Consider the following 19,428-nt stretch of genomic DNA (forward strand, 5'->3'; position numbering starts at 1 on the left):
CAATCATCAGGCAGTGTGTCTATGCTCATTTTATGTGATAGCTTTCTGTGAGGGAGCTTTTAGAGGTGTTACTTCTGTTGCTTCAGACATCTGGTTCCTGTCACCACCACTGTGAACAATTCTGCCTTGATAAGTTTCTCTAGAGTGTTTCACATCAGACTACTCTGAATGACTTTGCTTTCATCCTAATCCACAATGACCGAATTATGCAGAACTTCTTTTGAAATTTGATACAATTCTCCTATAACTGTCAATGATTTTAAAATCCAGCTCCAAGTTATTTGTAATAAAATCCTGGTACATTAACTTACAATAAAATGTAAAAACATTTTTTCTTTCTCCTGCAAAGTCTTATTGACAAATGAGACAAAGATCAACTTGTACCAGAATGATGGGAAGAGAAGAATATGGAGAAAGGAAGGAACTGCTCATGATCCAGAGCACACCACTTCATCTGTCAAGCATGGTGGAGGTAGTGTTATGATGTGACTGCTGACAAAGCTGCAGGATAGGATGAATTCTGAAGTGTATACAGCTATATTTTCTGCTCAGATTCAGCTCAATGCTTTAAAACTCATTAGACAGCGATTCACAGTGCAGGGACTGTGACCTGAAGCATACCACAAAAGCAACCCAAGACAATTTTAAGGCAAGTCAGGACTGCAAACGATTTGCAATTAAGGATTAAAAATGACAATTAAATTTATGATTATGTAAGTTGGTCCAATTACTTTTGAATTTAAATATATGTAATAGTTTCAATGTTTAATATTTACATATATGTCAAACATAAATGGGTATATTACAAACTTGACACAAATTGTGAAAAATATATATTTCTTTGGCATATCGGTCTAATCCTATGGAGCTGACATGGTGACATGGTGATTATATTTCAATAACGCGTGATCATGAATTAATATGCTGCGGCCATACAAATTATTATGTTGAGGCCAGGAGCTGATTTTCTCATAACGTCTGGCCACAATATATTAATTTATGACCTCAATATTGTAAATTGTGGCTTCAATGTATACATTTGTGGTCTAAATATAATAATTAATGGCCTAAATGTAGTAATTTATTACCTCAATATAGTAAATTGTGTTCTCAATACAGTAAATTGTGGCTTCACTATAGTAAATTGTGGCTCAAATATAGTAATTTGAGGCCTCAATATAGTAACTTGTGGCCTCAATATAGTAAACTGTCTCAAATATAGTAATTCGTAGCATCAATATAGAAACGTGTGGCTTCAATCTATTAATTTGTGGCCTCAATATAGTATATTGTGGACTCAATACAGTAAATTGTGGCCTCACTATAGTAAATTGTGGCTCAAATATAGTAATTTGAGGCCTCAATATTGTAATTCATGGCCTTAATACAGTAAATGGTGTCCTCAATAGAGTAAACTGTGTCTCAAATATAGTAATATAGTAACATAGTAACTCGTGGCCTCCATTTATTAATTTGTGGCCACGCCTTATTCAGAAATAATCACCATGTCACCTTAGGGCCTCCGTACTGATATTTTCAGTTGATTCTGAATACTGATCCGCAGTTGTATTTAAGTCCAGCCCTCTTGTGCGTAAGAAGAAGAAGCCAACGCTGAATTACGTAAGCCAAACGTGAAGCGTTGCTCCTTTTCCAGCATGCGGCGCCCGTCAGCCTGACGACCCGCACAGTGTCATCTGGAGGAGAAGAAGCGGAGCGGAGGCGCATCGGGAGGAGACGCAGCGTTAAATCCTGCCGCGGCTGAAGGAGGTTAGATTTTTTAAAAAATATGTTCAAAGAAAACGACGCATGTGTGATCTACTGTATCCGCAGATATTTCTTATTAAGCCTCCACATCATCCGTATTTCAATATGTCGTGTTTTTGTAGATGAGCTGCAGAAACCCTCGCAGAGGACGCTCGTTAGCGTAGTTAGCCCAGTTAGCTTTAGCTTTAGCTTTAAAGTGATGCTGCTTTTGTTACCAGGCGACCAGCATCGAGCCGCCCCGCAGAAACAGAGCTTAAAATATGAGATGCACGTTAATTTTATACGAGTATATACGGACAACAGCGTTTTAAAAGGTTGACCAAAATGTTACGAAGCTGAAAGACTGTCGGTGCAGCGCTGAAATCACTAAATGGTAACTGTTTCGTTAGCATTTAGCTGTGTGACGGCAACTAAAACCATAGGAACCAAACCCAGTGAGAGGAACCCGAGCAGCTCTCTGTGGTGGGATCATGGCTGGGGGAGCAGGAGCTCCAATATAGTGAGAAAAACTGATTTAAAGCATAAAACCATGACTACTTTTAGAGGGAAGCCTGTCTGTACGGTCATATCAGCTGTAACGTTAAAAGCCGCTCCTTGTTTCTACGCTCATTGTCCATTTTATCAGCTCCACTTACTGTATAGGTGCACTTTGTAGTTCTACAGTTACAGACTGTAGTCCATCTGTTTCTCTGCATACTTTGTTAGCCCCCTTTTACCCTGTTCTTCAATAGTCAGGACCCCCGCAGGATCATTCTCAGCACTGCAGTGACACTGAAGTGATGCTGGTGTGTTGTGCTAGTACAAGTGGATCAGATGCAGCAGTGCTGCTGGAGTTTCTAAACACTGTGTCCACTCACTGTCCACTCTATTAGACACTCCTGCCTTGCTGGTCCACCTTGAATATATAATTCAGCCTTTGAGCTAGAGTGAAAGTCCAGTGCAGTCATGTGATCACAGTCTACTAGTAGGGGAATTTTGCCTGTTTGTAATGTATTTTATAATACAAACAAAGCATTTCCATTTGGTTTATACATCATATTTTAATAGTACTGGACATCCACACTGATATGAAGCATTCAAGTTTTAACAGTCAAGATTCCCTTTAAAGCTTAAGACGTTAAGTCTGTAGAAGTTGTGTCAACACATACAGGTTCCTAACAGCTCCTAAATCTTTTATTGTGCAGTTTATGACTGAAAATGCTGGGAAAAAAACTGTCGACATCAGGTGCCTGTCTTTAATGACCTTATATACACTTAGTTTGGAATCACCGGTCATTAATAATTGTTGGTGTTTGATTCAGTAGTAAATTATAGATTGAAAGTGTACATTCAGATATTGTAGACACCAGAAGCTATTTTGAAAAGGTTTATTCAATATCATGTTATTTTGGGAATAACAAGGTTATTTTATCTGCCTCAAGATTTGAGCGCTTTTCAATTTTTTAGTTATTATCAAATCATCCACAGCTCTGTTCATCATTCTTCTTTTTCTTTTTTGAAGTTAAACAGTATCACATTAGAATCATTTTACACATGTATGTGCTACAAAATGTGCTGGGTTATTGTAATTGTAAACAATGCTTTAAGCCTTTAAAAGGTAGTGTATCTAACACTAGTACATCTGAGTTGATTTAAAAGCTAACTATTGTGCCTTGAACTCCAGCAAGAGCAAATTCTTAACCTGCAACTTTGTCTTATTTCTTCTTTACAGCAACCTCTACAGTAAACCTCACACGTCAAACATGTCTGCCGAGCCCAACTATCGCCGAACTAAACCTGGTAGGTTATTCCCTTTGAAAGGAAAGGTTATGATATGATTATTAAGAGCCTACCACATAATATTTTCCATTTACTGAAAGGGTCCTTCGTTTATGGCAGATCTGAGGGGAGTGTCCAGTCATTGGTTTTAGGAGGAGTAGTTGTAATCACAAACGCCATAACATTCATATTAGACATATTGTAACTTTAGAGTCTAGTACACCCCACCCCCACCTCCCCAGGGCATATATTCTGAAAATCTCTTACTCAGACATCCAATTAAAAAGATTTGGACATATTCTAATAGATTTTTTGTTCAAAATAAGGTCAAAGAATTACACTTTTATTCATGTGATGTATTACTGAACAGATGTCTTAATGTTCTCATTAACTGCTCTTTTTGCTTAGATCTACATGAGCTTTTGGAACATTTATGCTTTAAGTGTAATTTTGTTTCCTGTTTAAGATTGAGATTATTATTTTCTCAACTTATAACAAGCTTATTGGTATTAATGACTGCATGGTATGGCTTTTATTTTGTAATACAGGTGGTAAATATATGGATGATGCTAGAAAATTATCACTCTTTGGGAAATATTATATTCATAAGTGTCGAGTGGTCAAATAAAGAGATTTGTATGTACCTTTTATGTGTACATATAAGTCTCCTGTATGAATTATTAGCAAAAAAAGCTACATTTGCCTCTAGATTTCTAATCACTATCTTACCTGCTAATGAGTAAATGTGAAATGTCCCTCCTTTTTGGATGTTTTTTTTTTTCCTTTTCTCTCATTTTATTCTTTTATTATTGGATTTTATTGGATATATTGGATAAATTGTGAATTTATCACAATTTTCCTGTGTGCAGTATAATCAATACTTCATGTGCAATACATGTAAAATATCTCTATAGTGTACAGTTATTTGTAATTGTATTGTTAATTTTGGTGGATAGAGTTTATATTTTTTATCTTATATTTTTTATATTTAGTATAATGTACATCGATCAGGCATAACATTATGACCACCTCCTTGTTTCTGCGCTCACTCTCCATTTTACCAGCTCCACTTACTATATAGGTGCACTTCGTAGTTCTACAGTTACAGACTGTAGTCCATCTGTTTCTCTGCATACTTTGTTAGCCCCCTTTTACCCTGTTCTTCAATGGTCAGGACTCTCATGGACCCTCACAGAGCAGGTACTATTTGGGTGGTGGATCATTCTCAGCACTGCAGTAACACTGATGTGGTGGTGGTGTGTTAGTGTGTGTTGTGCTGGTACGAGTGGATCAGACACAGCAGTGCTGCTGGAGTTTTTAGACACTGTGTCCACTCACTGTCCACTCTATTAGACACTCCTACCTTGTTGGTCCACCTTGTAGATGTAAAGTCAGAGATGATAGCTCATCTGCTGCTGCACAGTTTGTGTTGGTCCTCCTCTAGTCCTTCATCAGTGGTCACAGGACGCTGCCCACAGGACGCTGTTGGCTGGATATTTTTGGTTGGTGGACTGTTCTCAGTCCAGCAGTGACACTGAGGTGTTTAAAAACTCCAGCTGCCCATGCTGTGTCTGATCCACTCAGACCAACGCAACACACACTAACACACCACCACATCAGTGTTACTGCAGTGCTGAGAATGATCCACCACCCAAAGAGTACCTGCTCTGTGAGGGTCCATGAGGGTCCTGACCACTGAAGAACAGGGTAAAAGGGGGCTAACAAAGTATGCAGAGAAACAGATGGACTACAGTCTGTAACTGTAGAACTACAAAGTGCACCTATATAGTAAGTGGAGCTTAGAAGGAGCGTAGAAACAAGGTCATAATGTTATGCCTGATCGGTGTATATTGTCTGTATAGGAACAAGTAACAAACTGTAATCTTGTTAAGTAACTAACAGGGTTAATTATTCTGTTTGTTACTTCTCTTCTTGTTACTTCTTTTCTTGAGCACTTTACTTTGCTCTCCCTTTGCTGCTGTAGCACTGTGAATTTCCCCGTTGTGGGACTAATAAAGGATTATCTTATCTTAACCATGCTGATTATTATTATTATTATTATTATTATTATTATTATATATAGTTTTGGTTTGCAGCTTGTTCCCAGATCTGTTCTTTATTTGCAAATCGTTCACTGTCATTGTAGGAATGAGAACCAGCATTCCTAGCCCAAATGGTGCAGCTGGTCCCTCATCACAGATTCCTGGTTTATCACAAAGTGCCAACACCGCACCTGAGGAGAAAACCAAAGGGCGACGAGTAGGGATTCAGGCCTCTGATTCAGACTACGTTAAACTGGCAAAGCAAGGAGGACACAAGGGTAAATGATTCCTTTTTTGGACCACCTCAGATAGTTTACTTATATGTTTTCATGTCTGACATGTTGTAATGTTTTTTTTTGTTTGTTTTGTTTTGTTTTTTTTCCTGATCAATTTTTTGTTATAGGTTTATTGTCTCATGATGCTGATGAGGATGCTGATGCCAAGTCCAGCTCACTCAGCCGCCCTGACTGGTTTGATGGTCAGCAAAGGTGAGATTTAATACTTGAAATGCCCCTGTCCTGTAAAATTGGTCAACAGGCATGATTGTGTTTGGAGTAAGATTAGAAATGGAATATTGGACACTTACAAATTCTGGGCAAGGAGGCTCATTATAGGTGGTACAAATGTGTTTATAGGGTTTTTGCGCATGCTGTACACTGAATGTTTATTAATGCAAATTATTTGGTTTGTATACACACAGTTTGCAGATGTGAAGCACCTCAGGGACCTTGCTTGTAACTCACTCATGCACTAACTCACTCACATTTAGCAGGCTGAAGATTCTCCACACTCATATACACACATATTAGCACTCAAATAGCCTTCGATGCTTCTTAAGAGTGGTGCTTCGCATTAATGACCCTGTGTGCCCTTGTTTGAGGATCACTTCAGTCCTTTTATTCAAGGTGCATTATTACAGGCATAACTTTTCTTGCACAGTTGTATGGAAATGTTTGGTCAAATAACATGTTGATTTTCTAAGTGAAAATAAGTGAACACCTCCTTTACAGAGAACACACCTCTACATTTTGGTGCACAATTACCGTTTATATGCTATATCTAACATATTAGGGAAAAAAGTGGCCTGTGCAAAGGTTGTGACACATTATATACACTGATCAGACATAACATTATGACCACCTCCTTGTTTCTTCGCTCACTGTCCATTTTATCAGCTCCACTTACTATATAGGTACACTTTGTAGTTCTACAATTACAGGCTGTAGTCCATCTGTTTCTCTGCATACTTTGTTAGCCCCCTTTTACCCTGTTCTTCAGTGGTCAGGACCCTCATGGACCCTCACAGAGCAGGTACTCTTTGGGTGGTGGATCATTCTCAGCACTGCAGTAACACTGATGTGGTGGTGGTGTGTTAGTGTGTGTTGTGCTGGTACGAGTGGATCAGACACAGCAGTGCTGCTGGAGTTTTTAGACACTGTGTCCACTCACTGTCCACTCTATTAGACACTCCTACCTTGTTGGTCCACCTTGTAGATGTAAAGTCAGAGATGATAGCTCATCTGCTGCTGCACAGTTTGTGTTGGTCCTCCTCTAGTCCTTCATCAGTGGTCACAGGACGCTGCCCACAGGACGCTGTTGGCTGGATATTTTTGGTTGGTGGACTGTTCTCAGTCCAGCAGTGACACTGAGGTGTTTAAAAACTCCAGCTGCCCATGCTGTGTCTGATCCACTCAGACCAACGCAACACACACTAACACACCACCACATCAGTGTTACTGCAGTGCTGAGAATGATCCACCACCCAAATAGTACCTGCTTTGTGAGGGTCCGTGGGGGTCCTGACCACTGAAGAACAGGGTAAAAGGAGGCTAACAAAGTATGCATATAAACAGATGGACTACAGTCTGTAACTGTAGAACTACAAAGTGCTCCTATATAGTAAGTGGAGCTGATAAAATGGACAAGGAGCGTAGAAACAAGGAGGTGGTCATAATGTTATGATTGATCTGTGTATATGGTGACAGAATTTAATATTCAGCACCAAACATGCTGAATGTCTGAGTTACCTTTCATGCATGGCACACTGTATATGTTTCCTGAACAATGTTTGAAGGTAAGGCCAATTGACACTCTCCAGTCTGGTGGCCTGTAAGGCTGGGCTAGTGTCACAGTGATTTTGTGCTTACAGCCAAGGTAAAGCAACCTCGCAGAGGCTGGTGGCCCCGTTTGGGACTGATGACTGTTCAGCATGGGACAAGGAATCAGATGATGCTGAAAAAAGACAGGTGAAAGGAGCAGCCGCGTCAGTGCCACCATTCTGCATCCCATTCTTTCTTTACCGAATCCCCTCTCATGCTCTCTCCTGCACCCATGTCATTCACAGCCTTTCAGTTACAGTCTCCATGTGGTGAATCATTTTAAGGATTTTTTATTTGCCTGCCTGTTTGATTTGTTTTGCCATAACAAAAACAATCTTGATTCTCGTTTATTACCAGTTCTTCAGATTTTTATTTGTTTTTTTGTTTGTGTGATAGATTTTTCCCGTCTTTGAATGTGTTCAAATGATAGATTTGCTATCAACTAATCTTTTATTTCCACATTTTGAAACAAATCCAGGGTTGGCTGGTGATTTATTTTTTTCTTTCTGTTTAATCACGTAGACTGATACAGCATAGTACATTCATAATATATCTGTATATGTAACGACTATGTAAGTAGAGTCTTTAGATGACAAATTACTGTCTGGTTTATTGTCTAGTACTGAGCTTGTCTTTTAGAGTTGTTGGCTTCAGTATTCTAATGCTTATTATTGGATGTTGTGCCAATAAGCAAGATACTCTGTTCCTCACAGGGTGTGAAAAAGCTTCTACATTAGTTTTATCTCATCCCAACTTATCCAGCCCATGAGACAGTAATCTACGTCATTGTGTAATGGGATTCAGTGGAAGTGGACAGTCTGTTCCACATGCATCATTTCACAATGGGAGCATAATGAATAATGAACCTTAATCAGTGTCTATTTTAAAGCTTTTTTGCTGTTATTTAATTTATTTTTTCTGATGTTTTTTCCTACATTTGAATTGCATCCTATGGCTGTTTTTTTTTTTTTAAAAATGTCTTTGCTTATTGTGATTGTGTCTAAAGCATATTAAGCATTTCATCTCCATCACACTTTAATCATAGCTTCTTTCAAAGGGAAAAACAGATACTAGAATGATAGATATCTCTTCTGTCCTGCAGAAACCAAAGGTCAGCCATGCTACCAAGGACATGGAGAAACTCTCCTTAAACCAGAAGGACATTGAGGAGACCAACAAGTATAAAAGGAGGTATGTATCGTAATTTTTACGTTTCCATAACCCCAGATTTACCAGGTCTTCGTCAATAATCCAGTTCATTCCTTGAAAAGTTAAGGGTTTTTTAAGTTACTCTTATTAGTTCTACAATGGGGAAATTTCACCTCTGCATTTAACCCATCCGTGCAGTAAAAACACCCACATACACACTAGTGAATGTACACACACTAGGGGGCAGTGAACATGCTTGCCCGGAGCGGTAGACAACCCTATCCACAGCACCCAGGGAGCAGTTGGGGGTTAGGTGCCTTGATCAAGGGCACTTCAGTCATGTACTTTTAGCTCAGTGAATCAAACCAGCAACCTTCCAGTCACAAGGCTGGTTCCCTAACCTCCAGCCCACGACTGCTACCTCCAGCCCACAACTGATACTGTGTTCAGTTTTTACAAAATCCAACACCCTGAAAGAGTGATATGAAATGCTAAATCTAGTTTATAGTGTACATTACATTTTTTTGCATTACATTTTACCATGCAGGTCACATGATAAGAAGACCACAGCTCCTGTCAGCATGTCCAAGCTGTTGAGCTTTGGTTACATGGAGGATGACATGAAGTCTCCAGATGATGATGCCTCAAGTAAGATGCCTTGTTTTAGATCAGTGTGGGGATATAAGGAATGCTGTTATATTTACAGCGTTTATTGTCAAAAATACAGCCTAATGAGCGCAGCCCAGTGAAGGCCCAGGAGATGCCCTACATCTCCATGAGGAAGTTTTTTTTAGTAGTTGGGTTCTGGTAGCACTCTGACACGTTTGAGCTTTCAGTTTGATCCACAGCAGGGATGTCAAACTAGGTTTCTTTTTGGCCACAGCTCTGGAGAGATGAGCATTTTCCTCTTCCGAATTCAACTAATAAATGCCTTGCTAATTAGCTGATGGGTTGAATCAGGTATGTTTAATGAGAAAGAATGCCAAAGCCTGCAGTGCTGTGCCCCAGATGGAACCCAGTTTTGACACACCTGCTGCACAGTTTCAGTCTGGCAGTTTATCATATAGAGTATGTTCTGCTATAAACTTGGCTAGACTAGTCATAAAAAGCCAAAAGCCTAATGGGAGATGCCTTTTTGCCTTTTTACGGAACCAAACAATTCTATCTTTTTATAACTGCTATCCTTCTGTTTTATACTGTATTTTAGGGATGCACTGAATTTTCGGCCACCGGAAATGTTTGGCTGGAAATGGGGCAAAAGTGGCTTTCAGTTTTTGGCGGAAAGTGAAAATAAGACAAAGTTTTGTCCAGAAAAAAAACAAAAAAGATTAAATAGGTCTACAACGAAAGTCGGTATCTAACACTTAACAAATTATTTGAAATTAAATGGTAATGAAAATGAGAAATAGGGAAAAAACACTGCTTGTTCCCTTTAAATTCCTGCGCAGGTCAACACAGACATGTTCAAACAATTTGAGCAGTAGCAGATCAACACTGAAACCCCCAAACCTAGTCCACTGTAGCTTAGATCTATGTTGTATGTTTTTTTTTTGTTTTTTTTTAATTCACTGATTTAAACAGTCTTTAATGGAAATTACATATTAAATAATATGATATTGTATAGCTCAGCATCTTTTGATAATAAACAATTTTTTATGAGGCACAGTATCGGCCTGATACCGATATTGGTATCGATGCATCTCTAATGTTCTCCCTAGAAATCTGTTGACCAATAGAAATGGAGATGCTTTAGAGCAGCTGCACATGAACCTTATCATGCCCATTGCCAAGCATCAAATAGAGTGGTATAAAGCCCCCCAGAATTAGGCTGTAAAGCAGTGGAACTCACTATTGCTCTTGTGGTTGAATACAGTCAGTTCTTCACAGCAATGTTCACACATCTAGTGTGAAGCCTTCCCGAAAGAGTTAAGGCTGGTACTGCAGCAAAGAGGGACAAACTCCCCATTAATACCTTTTAATTCAGAAGAAACACCAGATATGCAGATGTCCACAAACTTTTGTACGTGTAATGTATTAGATGAGAATTTGCAGAATGGTTTGAAACAGTGTGTCTTCTGTGTTTTAGGTATGACCTCAGAGCAGACCAGCACAATTGCCCCAGAGGATGAGCTGGAGTAGGTACAGAAGGAGAAGGCAGCTTCCACTAGAGTCGTGCAGGTGGCCAACCCACCATTCCCCATCCTTTATTCTTCCTATTTATGCAAGGTTCTTTTAGTCATCGTTATCTTTTGAAGTCATTTGTGTCATGCTTACATATCTAATGGTGCTTGTGGTCTTAAAATTTCTAAGCCCCTTCGAAATGACGTGTTATTTGTTGCAAACACAAATAGAAGCCACACTATACCTGCAGCACAGAGTTAGGCCTTCTAGGCACTGATGCAGCCATTGGCCCAGGTTTTCATTTTTCATACATTTCACTGCTTGAGGATGTGCTAAAATAATTTCTTTTTCTTTATTTTTTTTAGATATTTATTTATTTATATTTTTCTACTGACAAGAACGCATAATCTACTTATATATCCGACACAGACGTGCTGCAGCCACAGGCAGATTCCGACTTTTTTCCGCCTCTCATTTGGAAACACATGCCGAAAAACATGTGTGCCGATATTTAGTCCTCATCACTGTCATTACTGCACTAGAAATGGGATGAAAGTGTGTGTCAAGACTTTTCAGGGGGTTCAGGGAGTTTGCGATCGTGAATGTCTTGTTGTTCAATATTGTTTTCGGTGTGATGGTAAATACTTTTTTCTTAGATTCAGGTTCAGTAGATGTGCTACGCTGAGTTTAACTCTGTATGGGTTTTTCTCTCCTTAAACCATGTTTACAGTTACTGTCAATTAATGTTGACTATTGATAGCTGAATAAATATGCATGTGCATGGAAATCGGTTTGTTCTGGAGCCTTTTGTTCATTTTCTTTTTTTTTTTGGTGGTGATGCATCCGCGTTGCTCAAAAAGTATAAGCTGGATATAAAGCCTATAGGCTGATTTCCCAGACGAAGAAAGGGGAATTCCACTAATGTTTCAAAATTTTGGCATAATTAAATTAAGATATAAACAAAGTCGTTCAGAGTGGTTTGATGTGAAATGATCCGTTCTCTGACGGAATTTGCTCACAGTGGTGGCGATAGAAAGCAGACGTCTGAAGTGTTTAATGACTCTAAAAGCTGCATTGCAATTTTATTTCATGAAATGGTTCTGAATGCATTAGTGGATTTCTAAGACATTGGCAGTGACCGAAATGAATCTCTGTTTGTGTTTCAGGGCACTAATGAGCTCGCCAGCTATTTTTCTCTTAGTAAAATCGTTGAATGGTATTCCAGAGTGATTTTTGTGGGCACTACAGTCTTCCAAAATGTACTCATCATTTCTGCTGAGCACCATAGAGCACCATAGTTTTTGTGCTTTTCTCCTGGTCCTTGTCCTCCACAGTTTTGTTTTTGTTTTGTCCATATCTATGTCCATAGCCCAGTCCAAAAAGGCGTGCTGAGCCCCCGCAGCCATCCTCAGAGTTCACACTTTGCATCTCAATGACTGAAAGTTAGGTTAGTTAAGCTGAAAGTTTGAAAATTCAGTGGATTCCCTTTTAAGCCTAGATGAAAAAAAGGATTTTCACTGGTGATTCACTACTGACGTCACAATTTAGACCAGCTATGTAGGTTAGATCCTCCTTCTTTAAAGAGATCAACTAAAACTGTCAAATAAAAATGTATTTGTACACAAAAAAATATGTTTAAGTGTTAAAATTGAAGAGTTGGAATGGAATAGAAAGAGATGGAATAGAAAGTCTGGCTCTCAGTAACAGTTTTTCTACATGCACAGTAGAATTGATTAGTAGATTTTCTTTTAATGTAGCTTTACTCCAGGGTGAGTGAACAGCCACCGTTTCTCCACAGTCTCTCTTTTAATTACTCTCCAGCTTTGCACTCCTATGTTTTGTTTCTCTTGGGCTTACTCAGTGTACCCACAGAGTCACAGGGGGCAGTGCAGCACAAACAACTGCAGTACAAGCTGTACACTGGCTTTCAATTGCTGCATGGTCTTGTAGGATCTGCTGCTTTTTTGTGTGTTGTGATGGAAGGTGTCTAGTAATCAGCACAGTCATACATCCTCAGCACTTGGCAGTGTTGGAAATGGAAAAACATGCATATTTACCTAAAGTTTTACTTAATTTTTTACTGGAAACTGCACTGTATATTTTTTTGTTTTAAAGAAGTAGTGTTGCAGAGTCAGGAAAAATAAACACACAAAGATAGTGTGCGTACGCTGCTGCAATTCATCCTAGAGAGGTGGAGAATTCTGGTCCTGGAGGGCAGCGTTCCTTCACAGTTTGGTGGTTTTTCTGATCAAGCACACCTGATTCAACCCATCAACTAATTACCAGGTTTGATTGGTGTGTTAGGGCCAGGAATAGGCCTGAGTGGTATCTAAAAATAATTAGCACCATATTTTCTAGCTTAAAAAATCGTGAATCTGTAATATTTGTTTTTTCATCCATCAATGTTCTCTCACTACAATATCCAGCACACATTACGGTCCTCATTAGAAAGGTGGGGGGTGGTGACTGGAGAAAGAGAAGGGGGGGGAAAAGCAATACTGACTGCTAGCGTAGCTACTGATGTAGAGGCTAATAAGTACAGAAGGATTGTTTGGCTTCCTAGCAGTAATGGACAATATTACAGAAACTTCCTATACGCAGACGTAAGTTAAGGTCTGGCAAAGTGAAGATAAGATTTTTCACAAATTGGTATTACTGAAGCAAATCTCAATTTAGGGATGTTATCTTATTTACAGCATCTTATCTCAAGTTAGGAAATCCTGAACGATCCTGTTGCCATGCCACTGACGATAGAATACTGATTATGAACACAATAAAAATAATGGCAAAAATGTAATTAGCTAGACAGCTAAAAAAATGTCAATGCAAAACTAACATGATAAACTGAAAGTTTAATAATATTCTTACTGTGTCGGCTGCTGTTTGGCAGAGCATTGCTGCTCCTCAGTTTCAGTTTCCTTTTCCCACAGCTTTAGCTTTAGCAGTATTTCTCCTAATAAACAGCCACACATTCATATCTGTCTTCTTATTATACACTGTCATCGCTGTAATATTTTTTTTGGTGAGTTTTCATAAACATTAACACACAAAGATAAAATGGAGGAGTGGGAGAATGTGTCTGCAGTGTCTGGGATTTTTGAACTACAGGGTTAGAAACAACACCTTCAAGAAGCATCATCAGCAGTGGGTTTTTCTAGTCTTTAAACCAGAAATTCTCACTCAGACTGCTGCAGCACCACTGTACAATGTGAGTAGGCTTGTTCACAACAGATGAAGCAATGGCTGCAATTTTTTTTATTTTGGCCAAAATGGCCCCTTAACCTCCTAGACCCAACAGTGGCCTCTATTGGCCATTCCGCATTTTGCTGAGGTGATTTTTATATGCCGTTTCATATAACGTTTCATATCCTGTAGGCATTCAATTTGCACGATACTAACTGATTACATTCAGGGTTACAAAAATGTTTGTTAATTTAGATTTTTTAGGAAAGCTACCACTTTAACTAGATTGTCTTAGATGATCAGAGAGAAATGTAAAAGGTAAGACACGCTGCTTGAGTTGAGGACTCAGGGTGACTGTTGGGGTCACCACACTGATTCTCGTGACTCTCTATAGAATTCATATCCAGTATGAATGTCCCAGAAACTGGACCAAGCCACTGTTTGAACAGAGGAGGATGTGGCAATTTCCTGAAGCGGTATTTTAAAATGTATTTGGTTAGATGTTTGCATGCAAGACATTAATAGAAAAGTACATTCATTCAATACTCTGAACTTTGTAGTGTGTTTAAGGAAAATTCCACGGACTCTTCAAAAATTTCTGCATAATTAAATGTTAAAGATGTAAACAAAGTCAATCAGAGTTTTGATATGAAATACTAGAGAAACCCGCTGCGTCAGGACTGTTCACAGTGGTGGTGATAGGAACCAGACTTCCAAAGAGTTTAATGCCTCTAAAAGCTCCCTCTCAGAAAGTTATTACATGAAATGATTATAGATGTTGTAGATTTGATTTTGGACTACAACTTTTTTGACCCATTTATGGTGGAAAGGTGCATGCAATGCTAAGTGCTATAAGGCAAAAAATCCTCCAAGAGCTTTTATCACTATTTTCTCGTTATCAACATTGCATATAAAAATTCAGAGGACATATGTAGGTTCATTGGTAGTTTTAGATAGTAAATAAAATGGCTGTATTTGCATTGTAGACATTGCAACTTGTAGTTCCCATCACCACCAATGTAAAGAAATCTAACGCTGCAAGTTTTTCTACACTGAACCGTTTCACATCAAAACACTCTGAATGGCTGTTACATCACAGTGATTGAATTATGTGGAAAGTTTGAAAAATCAATGTAATGCCCCTTTAAGCTGAGCTGACAAGTGGAAGACACTCTATTATAGGTGAGATTCAGGTTCCTCATCAGCATTATCGACACCCCCTTCGTCACCATACCTTAAGATGCCCCAAATACAAGACTTCCTTGCTTTCTACCACTTTGAACACAATACAGTCAATACAGGAGGGTTGAACAAATAGCATTAAAGCTAAGAGCTGGAGGCAAACAGAGTGGAAACAAACACAAACTCAAGCCATCCCACAAAAACAGCTCATCTACTTTGCCAAATTGTAGCACAGGGCATCAAGTAAAGGGAGAACAAAACCATTTTAGCTCCTGTGAAACAACTGGACTATGACAGCAGACCTTCAGTTTTCCATCCACATCGGTTCCCAGCCAATTAGAGGAAGACACACAACGACTCAGAGTTAAAGGCAGGAAAATAGGATGGAAAGCTGTCACTTACCCAGTGGAGGTGGGATGCCGAGGCTTTGTGGCGGCATCTTCTTGGTGTCTACTGAGGGATGATAGAGTGATAGGAGAAAAGCTGAGGAGACGCCTTAAGGAACTAGCCAAGCAGGCAGGAAGGAAGTAAGTGAATCTTTCAGCTGTGAGGCCAGCTTTAGGATTTTAAAAGTAGCATCGTTTGCTCGGTTATGCACTGTGTGTTGTTATGCAACTTTGATTTAAGTAGGCCAAAAACAGGGAGATGTTTGCTGTGAACATGAAGAAAGCAATAAATGAATCCTAATGGAGTCTGTCTGTAAGGTAGAGGTAGTAGGGAGATCTCTGCTATTGCCCCATAACCAGGAGATGTTTTGGGATCTACAGACAGATAGTGTAGGGTAACCTGGTGGAAAAAGCCCCTCTTGGTAAAATGCCCTCAAGGCCTATTCTAATCTCAATACATTTATTGAATGGCTATAGTCCAACTAATCCTGAAATCATAATAATAGGAGTACTAATGATACATACATACACACCGATCAGCCATAACATTAATCTTTTTTCCTACACTCACTGTCCATTTTATCAGCTCCACTTACTATATAGGTGCACTTTGTAGTTCTACAGTTACAGACTGTAGTCCATCTGTTTCTCTGCATACTTTTTTGTTACCCCCTTTCACCCTGTTCTTCAGTGGTCAGGACCCTTATAAGACCACCATAGAGCAGGTACTATTTGGGTAGTGGATCATTCTCAGCACTGCAGTAACACTGACGTGGTGGTGGTGTGTTAGTGTGTGTTGTGCTGGTACGAGTGGATCAGACACAGCAGTGCTGCTGGAGTTTTAAACACCTCAGTGTCACTGCTGGACTGAGAATAGTCTACCAACCAAAAATATCCATCCAACAGCATCCTGTGGGCAGCGTCCTATGACCACTGATGAAGGACTAGAGGATGACCGACACAAACTGTGCAGCAGCAGATGAGGTATCGTCTCTGACTTTACATCTACAAGGTGGACCAACAAGGTAGGAGTGTCTAGTAGAGTGGACAGTGAGTGGACACAGTGTTTAAAAACTCCAGGAGCGCTGCTGTGTCCGATTCACTCGTACCAGCACGTCAGTGTTACTGCAGTGCTGAGAATGATCCACCACCCAAATAGTACCTGCTCTGTGGTGGTTCTGTGGGGGTCCTGACCATTGAAGAACAGGGTAAAAGGGGGCTAACATAGTGTGGAGAGCACAGATGGACAGTCTGTAATTGTAGAGCTACAAAGTGCTCCTATATGGTAAGTGGAGCTGATAAAATGGACAACGAGTGTAGAAACAAGGAGGTGGTTTTTATGTTATGGCTAATCAGTGTCCATAAATATGTAATAGCATTTAGTAATTGATTTTATTATTGTTATTTGTGTTTTGTCAGAGAATATTAAAATGAAGTGGAATCATTAAGATATACTGGTAGGCCTCAAATTATGGTTAAAAATAGAGATGTTTTTGATTTTTTGAAAAATGCAAAGGCTTTAATTAATAAATTATACATTCTGTAAGACCTAGATGACAAATTAATGCAAGATTTGCCTTGCTTCTTACCCCAGGGCTTCTAAAGACTTTTTTTGTGTTGTTTGTTTTTTTTTAATTGCTGCTGCAGTTTTTCCCCTCGAACTAACTGTGCTAGGTCTATGGATCATCATCCTGTGCATGGTTTAGCTTTGTAGTAAATGCTTATTGTTCATAAGGGGGCACTTTCTCCTATTGTGTCATAAATGCCTATGCACACAAGGCAATATAAGTTAACTATTACAGTAAATGTAGAGTGCACCCTTTAATAATTTAATGTAGAGCACGGATTCAATACTGCAGCCGCAGCTCGCTGAACAGATCGGACACGAGGGGCAGGGCGTGCACACAAATCTACCTCAAATCAACTTACGGTACATGGCAACAAAGTGAAAACCGTTCAGCATCATCTTCGTGGAGAGCGCTGTTATTTTTTTCCCACCCGTATTCAGACAAAGTCCTGCCTCCTTCGCTAGGATTGGCTAGTAGTTCGTCATCACAATCCGAGGAACTACCAATCCGAGCGCAGCACTACGAACTTCTAGAACTCCTCAATCGCGGGGCATCAGCCAATCCCAGCGCAGGGGGCGGGGTTTGTCGGAATACGGGTGGAGGTTTTAAAAAATAACGGTCGTGGAGTGCCTACGTCACCGAGTGTGGCAGCTCCTACATGGCAGAGTGCAGGACGGAGCCGGAGCTAACCGCCCGTTAACCCCCATCCCCTCCCATATGGGCTCGATTTAACAACAAACCCCTTAAAAACACAATGTCAGCATTTCGCACATCTTCGTTGGGACCTAGCAGTCACGACAAATAGTCTTCACTAAGGAGGCTTTATCGGTAAGTGCTCCATTTCTGAGGTAAAAAAAAAAATCTGCCTTTTCTTTCGCCTCAGCATCCGGCGACTTTGTTTAAATGTCTAATACAGCTGGAAAGGTTGACTTCGTTCAAAACGTGGTTATTTCATGATTTTTCGAAAGATTAGGTGAGCAGTCACGACGACGTGGACGCAGAACGCGATGGCTTTCCCTGTGGGACGTGTCTGAACGGCTTTGACCCGTTCTTCCTTCCCTATATACATATTTTACAACATAATTCAGTCAGCGCGTCTTTTTTCGACTCATGCTAAAAGGTTTAGCATCCCCCCCTCAGAAAAGCTGTTTATCTTGACACGCAAGGCTCGCGCAGCGCACGTAAAAGGCAGCGGCTCGCGCTCGGCAGGTGGCTCGCCACCTCCTGAAAATGGACATGCCAACATCCACCATCATTCCTCATTTATGTTCCTGCTGTATGTTCGTCTCCGCCGCTGCGCTCTCCTGCATTTGGACTCCCATGAGAAACGGGTAATACCTGAACCTGCTTGGTTAGTTAAGTGGATGTAGGAGTGACATTTGCTCTGATAGCCTTAAGTCTGGCGTGGCGTGCTGCAGCTCAGCTTCCTCCACTTTCCCATCACTAGTTAAATAGGCCAGTTTTCATATTCCTCGCAGGGGGAAGAGTGTGCAAGATGCTGGCTCTGCTCCTCAGGCTGACCTTCATGTTAAGTGGCCTGTTCACTGTGCCTACAGTTAATTTACAGCTCAAGAATGTTGATCAGATCTTAGCAGACACTGAGAAAAAGGGAAGAAGTAGCCTTTCCTTCTCCTAGTACAGTGGAATGCTGGCCATATGTTTATGTGATTTCTGCAGCAGATACGCTGGGTTGCTGGGCAAGACCTGCGAGAGGTATTCAGAGTCTCAGGACCGGACCGAGAAGTGTGGAGATATGGGAGGTGGTCCCAGCGGGCTCTGTTATGCTGGTTTGACTTAAGACGGGTCTCCTTCTAAACTATCTCATGGGACGTTTGTGGAGGTTTGTTGTACAGCTTGGCTTTGAGAGTGTGATTCATAGGTGCAGAACAAGGGTCACTTTGAAAAATACACTACGAGTCTGTTCATTTACATGCTACAAACTAAGAGCTGTGGCATATTGCTGAGATCATTTGAATGGGATTTATGTGGCACCACAGCAACTAATCTAATGCACATAAAACTCTGCTTTTATAAACAGTAGAAATGCTTTTTTTTGCAAGGACACAGATCCAAACTGCATGCATAGTATCCTTTATGTACACCAGTTGTTCCCAACTCTGGTCCTGGTCCTGCCTTGCACACAAATGCAATGTAGAACAGGAAAAACTATGAAATT

The 19,428-nt window shown here is 40.1% G+C and overlaps 2 protein-coding genes across 2 annotated transcripts in view; both read left to right on the plus strand.

Annotated features, from left to right (window-relative positions):
• The first annotated feature begins 1,671 nt into the window (after positions 1-1,671).
• On the plus strand, positions 1,672-11,720 carry cunh7orf57 (chromosome unknown C7orf57 homolog). The gene is made up of 8 exons (XM_036569889.1): positions 1,672-1,767; positions 3,476-3,543; positions 5,669-5,842; positions 5,968-6,052; positions 7,714-7,810; positions 8,766-8,854; positions 9,360-9,460; positions 10,899-11,720. The coding sequence occupies exons 2-8, from the start codon at positions 3,507-3,509 to the stop codon at positions 10,949-10,951; spliced, it is 636 nt and encodes a 211-aa protein (XP_036425782.1). The 5' UTR covers positions 1,672-1,767; positions 3,476-3,506; the 3' UTR covers positions 10,952-11,720.
• A 6,187-nt stretch (positions 11,721-17,907) lies between these two features.
• pkp4 (plakophilin 4) overlaps positions 17,908-19,428 on the plus strand; it is a 38,157-nt gene continuing 36,636 nt past the window's right edge. The window contains exon 1 of the mRNA XM_036569890.1: positions 17,908-18,080. The gene's annotated coding sequence lies outside the window, so the exon portion shown is untranslated. The remainder of the gene's footprint in view (positions 18,081-19,428) is intronic.

This window comes from Colossoma macropomum, unplaced genomic scaffold, assembly GCF_904425465.1.
Source record: "Colossoma macropomum unplaced genomic scaffold, Colossoma_macropomum, whole genome shotgun sequence".
In the NCBI taxonomy this organism is placed as follows: domain Eukaryota; kingdom Metazoa; phylum Chordata; class Actinopteri; order Characiformes; family Serrasalmidae; genus Colossoma; species Colossoma macropomum.